General features: G+C 37.3%; 1 protein-coding gene across 1 annotated transcript; it reads right to left on the reverse strand.

Moving 5' to 3' along the window:
* Nucleotides 1-8497: 8497 nt before the first annotated feature.
* On the reverse strand, nucleotides 8498-9231 carry si:dkey-98f17.3 (uncharacterized protein LOC793143 homolog). The gene has a single exon (XM_036599004.1). It carries the CDS (start codon nucleotides 9158-9160, stop codon nucleotides 8498-8500), a length of 663 nt encoding a protein of 220 aa, XP_036454897.1. The 5' UTR covers nucleotides 9161-9231.

A 9231-nucleotide genomic window follows, 5' to 3' on the forward strand; every position in this document is an offset into this window, starting at 1 on the left:
ACTCAAAAGGAGAAACTTCCCAAGAGCATGAGAAAGAAACAATGAAAGGAACAGAATCTCTGAGAGGAACCAAGTCTCCAAAGGAAAAACTCTCTTAGGGCATGATGAAGAAACGGTGAAAGAAACAAAGATTCAAAAGATGAAAGATTCAAAAGTTTATTGTCATATGCAAGAAGAAACAGACAGTAACACTGCACGATGGAATTCTTACTCTGGAAAATCTCCCTAGAACATGAGGAACACACACTAAGAGGAAGCAAGACTCAAAAAGAAAACTCCCTAAGAGCACAAGCAGGAACCACTTAGAGGAACCAAGACTCAAAATGAAAAACTCCTTAGTGCATGAGGAAGAAATACTGATGTGGAACCAGACTCAAAAGGAAATAAGAGTATACAGTATGAGGAGGAAACACATGAACACATGAGACTTGAAAGGGGAACCTATCTTCCTCAGGGTCACACCCAGAGACAAGAGATAATAAACCTGCAGCTCACCTTGTAAAAAGTTTTATAAAGTGCTGTATCATAAAAAAATACAAACATAGAAAAGACTGAAGAGCACTAGCATGGTTTTCTAGATCCTGCATTTGTTTGATCGTCTCATGACAGTACAGACACATTTCAACAGCAGATAGTGGACTTAGAATAGAAAAAGTTGCGTGTGTTGGAAGCTGGGAAAGAGTAAAAATGTTGACCATCTGGGTGTCTCCAAGGACAGCGTTGGAAAGAGTTTATCACAGCAGTGGGTGACTCCATACTGCGGGCCTTCTGCTAATGCCATCAGAAAAAGACACCAGTGACTCCAATATTCATGAGAGAGCTCACAAAAATGCCATGTGGGAATACAGAGCACATTGCAATTCACTGAGCTCCTCTAGAAGACATTTAGGGGAACCCCGCTGTCAGTTACTGACATGAACTGGTGACTCACCGAAAACAGGGATAAAATGGAGAATAAAATGAACAGGGGAAAAAAGGATGAGTGTTTTTGTTTTTAGTTGACGCTCTCTTTAGATCTTGCTTTGATAACATCATCAGAAGAGGTGAGGTCAGCTCAGGTCAGAGAAGCTGTCCATGCTGGTGGCCATGCCCAAGGTCACAGGACAGTTGACACTACTATGAGTGACCCGGTGAACAAAAAGACATCACAACATAAACAGGTGACACACACAGTAATAACACCTGAACAGGTAAATGTGCAGCCACAGGGAGCATCACATCGATGGATATACAAAATAGCCATTACCATCTTGACCTCTCTAAAACCTTCTCTGAGATCTGCAAAATACAGAGGAAAGGCATGTTTTTCAAATGAAATGGTTCCAAAATTAGCATTTAAAATCACTGCTATCCTGAAATGACACTACTGCTGAAGTGAAGGTCAAGGAAGAGGACCAAGGGAGTCAAAAAGATAAAAACAAACATGGTCAATGATGTAATAAGCTTATTACAAATGATATCATACCCTGTATTGCTTTAGGATCATTTATACATATCAAATGACCCTTAGATGACCTCACATTTAAAAAAAAAAAGAGTAAATCTGCCTGTTAGGCCTAAAGCAGTTTAGCCCCGCCCATGTTATGAGAAGTGTTTCAGACCGAACAGCTTTTTGAATGAGGCACAATACACGGCAGCCGATCAGAAGATGTCATTTACATATATTGGTCTTAAAATCAAACAAATATCCTATAGAAAAAGAGAATTCCACCTATCTTTCAAAATTCAATCATTGAGATGTAAACAAAGTCATTCAGAGTTGTTTGATGTGAAATGGTTCATCATAGAGAAACTTACCAAGCCAGATTTCTTTAGAGTGGTGGTGATAGGAACCAGGGTAAATGTTTACAGTGCAAATACAGGCAGTTCATTTACAATCCAAAATGACCAATGAACCTAAATGTGTCCTCTGAATTTTTTAATATGTAATGTTGATAGTGATAAAAAAGCAACAAATCTGACAAGAACAAAACCTTCTTAAAACTATCGTAAGACAATGTCTTAGGCATCAGACAATTTATTCTAATAACGTTCTGCAAGAGAACTTTAGACACTTGATCACCACTGTGAACAATCCTGGGTTTCACAGTGAATCACTCTAAATGACTTTATTTGCATCTGCATGATTGAATTACACAGAATTGAAATAAAAGTGGAAATATGTTCCTCTTCAATTCTAGGAGATAAATGGGGTTTGGTTATGTAAAAGTGAATAATGCCAAATAAATAAAACATAAAATGTAGGATATGGGCCCTTTAAAGTTGTGGTATACAATCCAATATCATGGAAATTCAAAGGTGGTTTATTGCTACCTCTCATTTATGAATGAGAAACTTGTCAAGCCATATAAATAAATGTATGATATGACTGCGGCGGACTCTATTGCAGTCATAAAATTTCATTGTTGACAGTGTTCTTCCTGAACTTATCAAACAGACGTACAGCTGAATGTTTCCAGAGTATGTAGTTATATTGCTCATTCAGTTTAATCACAAATATATTTAAATATAGACATATATTGGAGAGTAAATTACTATATGGATAACTTGTGCAAGAATCTTGACTGGTGTCTCTCTGGCGTTGTTGTTAATAAGTGAGGAGTGACTATATGCTAGTTGAATAATTGACCTACCAATGAAAAAACATGCCTAGATCATCTTTCTAGTAAGTCCATTTCTAGAGAAAGTTTGTTGAATGATGCAAAAAGTAAATATTCTCTGCTATAACAGATGTGGTGGGCAAGTCCTGTTGCACTGAGTAATCACAGTAATATAGTACACTACAATAGTGACCCATGTTGATGGCACCTTCTAGTGGTGGTGATAAGAATTACACCATGCTGAATTCAGCAGCTGTACCAACTCAGGCAGATGAAGCAATGATGGACAGCAGTGGACTAATCTTCTCTTCAAGGACAAAAGGACAAAGATACAGCATCTCCCGCTTTAATTCAATCACTCAATGGTTCTGTTTACTGCATCATTCGCCATTGCAGCCAATACGGCAGGAAGCGAGGGCTATAAACAAATATTAAAGCAGAGAAGTGCAGCGTTGAATAATGTATTGGCTTTATCAGCTCCTGCATGTTAATGCTGGTACCCTGCAATGGAGCACTTCCTCCAGTTAACCCCCCTGTTGAGATTGTCAATAAGTGAAAATAATTCATGGCTATTGATGCAGCCATTATGGCACATGGACTTGGCAGCTTAATAAAGCTTCAAAAAAGAGATTAAAACACTTCAACATGCCAGAAATGTTATGCAGATATATTACCAGGTGTTGTGTGCTGGAAATTAGCTTGTTTTTTCATAACTAACAATGTTTTATGTTCATTTTGCCATAAAATTTTAATTTCAACTATTTACAGAGCATTTGTTACACTTAACAGCAAAGTAATTGTAAATTTGCTTTGCAATGTTTTCCATTTTCAGTTCTGTTGTCTGTACAGTAAACCTGTGTCAAATCATTAATTAGATGTGTTATACTAATCAGATTACGTTATCTTAATAACAAACCCATGTGTCCATTTAGAGAGGCATTCTGGCCTAAAACAAGAGTTTCATGTTATGTGTTGCCTTATATAGCATTTCATAGCACAGCATTACATCCCATAGCCTCAATTTGACAGAATTTATGATTTGATCAGTGTTTTCTTACTACAATACCCAGCATGCATTATGCAAATGCATCATATAGCCATTAGAAATCCCTGTAGTGTCAACCAATCCTCACTGCTAGCCTAGCCACTGATATACAGGCTAATAAATACAACAAAGCTAGCACTAGTGTAACTCTTGCCTCACTCATCATACAGAAAACAGTGATTATCTTTAATCAGCACTAAGCAGGTGCCAGAAACACGTTTTTCAATGCGAGAAAAAAAGCTAAACTGAAGTAAAGTATTTAGATATCCAGCTACCATCCACTACGTCTGATTTTTTAACATAAAAATGAGTAAAAACAGTGCAGCACAAACATTATGTTGTTAAATTAAAATAAGATCTTATTTCCTGCTTTAGTCCTTCAGATAGAGCAGGAAAAACATGAACCTGCAGTGCGGGTGGACTACAAGACTGAAACTATCCCTTAATAATTGCTCCAAGTATGAGGAATTCAGTTAAAGCATTTCAGCAGGAAATCACCTCATATGTCTTCTCAGATTGGACTGACTTTGCTTTCAAATAGCAGTCTCCTTCTTTTGTGACCTGGGTGACCATTTTAGTAAAATTTGCAAAAAATTTTAATTTTCTATTTCTAAAATATTCAGAAAGAGAACAGTACTGTGCCATGTGAAACATACCCTTCATTTAGAGCATTTCCAGTCAAAACAGCCATTAAGTACAATTAAGTCATTAAGTATTTCTTTTTCAGGACATATTTCTGAGGAGATCAGATGTAAGATAATCCATTTGAATAAGCAAGGAGAAAGTCAAAGGAGAATAAGAGAAAAAACAGGAGTTTCTAAAACTGAAGTTTAACAAAATGATTAGAAGATACAGAGAAAATGGGACTTCTAACAAACACGCAAGACCTGGCAGACACCAGAACTGCCCCCATCAGATAAACAGCACTTAAAGCTTTCATCTTTGAGAGAGAGGAGAAAATCAAGCTCCACTCTTGCTTCAGATCTGAAAACATCCACAGGAGTTCACTGAGAAGACAACTCAATACTACGAGTCTGAAAGGATGTGTTACTGAGAAAAGGAAATTAGACAAAAAAGGAGAAAAAAATCAGACAAGGAAGCTGCTGGTGTTCTCAGAACAAAGGACTGACCATGCCAGAGTCCAGACATCAACATCATGGAATGTGTTTGGGATTGTGACGAAATGCAACTTCTATTTCTAAACTTTAGAGATGTGGAAAAATATCCCTTTCTTTAAAAATTGAAAGCAAGTCTCCTGAAAAGAATGGAAGCTGTAATATAAAGATAAAGAGTGGACAGAGTAAATACTGGAAAAATAGTAGTTTTTTTTTTTTTACCAATGCTGACTAATGAATAACTTGTACTTGTGGAAATAAAATAAATTAAATGTGATCTCTAACTTTTTTCCAGTACTCTAATATAAGGGAAAAGTTTGATTTTTTTCAACACTGACAATATTTATGTTTATTATGTACAGGGATTTATTTATAAAAAACTATACAAAAATAAACAAAAAATCATGGTAACAATTAAGAAATTAGAAATGTTCATTTTGGTTAATTACAAATGGTCTCCAATTCTTGGGGCCACAATGAATAATATAAGTATATGTAATGAAATGTTCATTCTTATTAATCCAACAGATTAAAATAAAAAAAAAACCTTCTACCAAACCAAACAGTCTTGTTGCTGCACCTGTAATGTAGCAAATGTACTGTAAATGTTCACTTTACTAATGAAAAACCCTTAACAAACAGCTACAGTTACAAACACCTGTACAGCTGCTTCACCATCAGACACAAACTGTCCTCTCTCCCACACCGTAAGTGGATAAATGTCCTACTTTTTGTGGAATGGTGGCTCTAATGCTTGAGATTAAGCTCTAATTGTAAACCAAATGCGCACCTGTGCTTTACTTGTCCGTAGTGACCCTGGAACCTGTGGCAACACTAGACGTCCTGATACTCCCTCTCTCTCCCTCTCTCTCTATCACATCACCAGAGTTATCCCCCCATGCCTATCCAAGCTAGGAAAAAAGAGACATTCACTGTTACTTAACTGTGCTATCTTTCTCTCTCTTTTCCTTTTAAGCGTAGTTTCGGTATCCCTCTCACAGCAGCCAAAACGTCCATTAAAGAATTTTTCAGTCCCCTCACGAACACACACTTGCCCCCGCTCTGAAACACCAACGCCAAAGGGTTCTGACAAATATCTGCTTTGCTTCCAGACGGCTGATTCAACCCGTCCACACTGCAGTCAGTAGAAGTCACATACTAAAATATCACATTGTTGGTGGGAGTAATAAGTACAAATGTCTATTAAAAAGACATTTTAAAGAAAAAGAGTGTGATATAATGGTGGTATACATAATGGCTGCAACTGCTGACAGAAAAGTGCACTATGTAATGACTCCAGCTAAAAAATACATTTAATTTTAACTGGAGTTATTTACGATTCTGCTGTTCCTGCTGTTTTGACCAGCTGTGATCCCACAGTTTTCATTCTTCAAAAGAATGTCTGTAACAGAAGCTGTTACGGATATGAGTAAAATTCCGATTTAAATGACATTTTTTAAAAAAAACGAATATCATACAGTACTGTGAGTCAGAGACCACTCTTTAGTTATTTAATTTCTAGTCAAAATGGTACAAGTTATTAATATTTCAGGAGATAATGAGATTCTGATGAGAATAGGTAGAAGATAAGCCACTTTCTTAGGCAAAGGGAAAGTCAAAAGAAAATTTTGATTCAAAATTCACAGGTATTTCTTTCCATCCTTCCACTGTGAGAAGACAACTCAACACTATGAATTTGAAAGGATGTGTAGCTGTCTATAAGCCTTTTCTGAGAGAAGGAGACAAAGAAACAAAGAAACTGTTGGTGTTCTCAGAACAGTGAATTGACCACTCCAGTGTCCAGACCTTAACATCACTCAATGTGTTTGGGATTACTTGGATCATGAGAAGCATGCAACCAAACTCTAAGACTGAACTTTGCAAGCGTGGAAAAATATCCTGGCAGATCTTTTTGAAAAACTGAATGCAAGTCTCCTGAAAAGAATCAAAGCTGTAATAAGGATAAAGAGTGGACACACTAAATACTGACAACCTTGATATTATATTTAGTTGTTGAAGCTTGTGTGTAGTTTTCTGTTAAGGATATGTTTTCTGCCATTGAAATTAATTACCTGTACTTCCTCACAGTTTTGACTGGAATAAAAGAATAAATGAAGGGTGTTGTCTGACTGAACATTGGAAGACATTTATAATTATTCAATAATTATTTCTACCAAAACATACAAAATGTGACAGCTCTCGATTATCCATCAGTTAAGAAAATGCATTTCATTTTAACCATATGTGGGTCCACGATTTGAGTAATTTCATATTCTGATTCTCTGAACATTGGTAAGCCAGTGATACACAATGTGCTAAATGAAAATTTTGGGTGTACTAAGGTCCTGATAATTCTTGTATTCTTACTAAATTAGCATAAATGCCAGTGCTGCAAAGCCCCGGTCTGCTATTTGAATCAAAGACTTATCATTTTTATTCAGAATAACTGAAGGCACAGCATAGACAAGAACATTTATTCCAGCTGATACTGTTTTTTGTTTTCTCTGCAGGTGCTTTTAAAGTGTCAGAGGAATTTTCTGACTCAGAGTTTAAGAAATCGTGCTCATATTCCTTCTTACTGTCAGACGATCAACAAGCCAAACCATAATGGAGAGATGTCTGAAGGTGCTGCAGACTGTTGAAGGAAGGCACTTCAGAAAGCTTCTACAGCTGATGAATAGTTTCTGGCTAAGTGTCAGAAACAGAGCGTTTTAAAAAGCTTGCACAGCAAGAAATTCACACTGTGGCACATTTTAAAACTGTCTCATCTCCTAAACACAACCTGAACATTGTGATTGTCTAAGCATTTTTTGGGACAACACTCAAACTCTATAAATGACAAATGCGCATAGCATATATATCTCAATTGTGCTTTAAAAAATAGGCCCACAAATGAGTCATTGGATACAGCTGCAAGTCATTCAGAGTGGTTCCATGTAAAGTGGTTAATTGTAGATAAACTTACTGACTTTTTACAGCAGTGATGAAAGAAACCAGGGGTTCTAATGTCTACATGTCTAATGTCTTCTAATTATAGACATTTTATTAACTATCAAAAATGACCATTGAAGCTACATGTTTTCTGAGTTTGCACATTTAATGTTGAAAATAGTAAAATAGTGATAAATCTGGACAAAAGTCCTGTTTGGGGACTATTTGTCTTGAAATGACCTGCATGTACCTTTATGAATAGATTGAAAACATATAAAAATTTTAGGCCAAAATCAGATCTCAAAACTATCATAAAACATCAGGCAGCGTAATCAGTTTGTGTGAACTTTTGTGAAACAGCTGTTAAAGGCATTAAATGCTTTGGACATTTAGTTCCTAGTGAACAATTCCGACTCACGTTTCTCTAGAAGTGCACCAAACCACTCTGAATGACCTTGTTATATGATAAATAAATAAATAAATAAATTCACATTTAAAAGAAAGCAAGACTATGATCCTAAGAAAGTAGGCAAATATACAGTTTTTTTCGTAGGTTTAATTAGGAAATATGACAAATATGGCTTACAAAAAAATTTAAAATGAAGCAAGACTGACAAAATAAAATGGCAGGTAAAAGTACAGCTATTTTCTTAGGTTTAATTAGCTGCGACAAATATGGCTCACAAAATGTTAAAAGATTGAGATCCCAATAGGCAGCATAAAAGTGCAGTTTTTTGTAGTTTTTACAAAAAGACTATTGTTTTGCATCATTGCATCATGCATTACATGCACTAATTGTGAGAAAACTATAAAATCTCAGTTTTTAGGTAGTTCCGAGCTCTAGGTTGCTGTCCTTGAGCTTGTGCGAATTCTTTGCTTTGCTGTTTGGCTTCGTAGTCACCCATACACACGGCCACGAAGATGAAGGATCCTCCGATCACCAGTAGAAGTCCAGAGAACCAGGCGGAGAACATGGCCTCTCCATACTCCCAGCGTGGCATCACGTCTGGCAGAGATTCGTCCCAGAACTCCACCACCATCACATAGGCGATCAGAGAGACCGGAGCCAACGTAGTGACCCCTGAGACCCAGATCAGCACGCCGCCGAGGATGAGGAGTGCCCGCTTCATTTTCTCACGGCCCTGTCCGATCTCCACACCCTCCAGGCCGAAAAAGGTTGCTGCCACTCCTAGGAAACCAGTGGCAATAGACAGACACATGAGTATCCGTGATGCTAGGGTGACCGGTGGCAAGGCTAACAAAGATTCGAAGGCTTTGCAGTGCAGGCCCACTTCTTCTGTGAAGATGCAAGTGTGCCAGAGACCCTCATACCAATTCTCCATTTCATTTAACTCAGAGTTCATCGTCTTCCACAGTGGCAAGAAGGTGGTGACAAACGTTGTGACCAAACCTCCGAAAGATACAAAGAGCGATGCCCTCTGCATGATCTTAGCCGTCAACAGCACCATCCTTGCGCTCCTCTAGTTCCTCGATCCCTCCGTTCTTGAGTCTGTCCACCTCAGACTGACAATCCAGTCCT

Source organism: Colossoma macropomum, unplaced genomic scaffold, assembly GCF_904425465.1.
Source record: "Colossoma macropomum unplaced genomic scaffold, Colossoma_macropomum, whole genome shotgun sequence".
Lineage (NCBI taxonomy): Eukaryota > Metazoa > Chordata > Actinopteri > Characiformes > Serrasalmidae > Colossoma > Colossoma macropomum.

What these genes read in the sequence shown, in the direction of transcription:
- si:dkey-98f17.3 (XM_036599004.1), bottom strand. Translation starts at nt 9,160, where the DNA reads ATGGTGCTGTTGACGGCTAAGATCATGCAGAGGGCATCGCTCTTTGTA.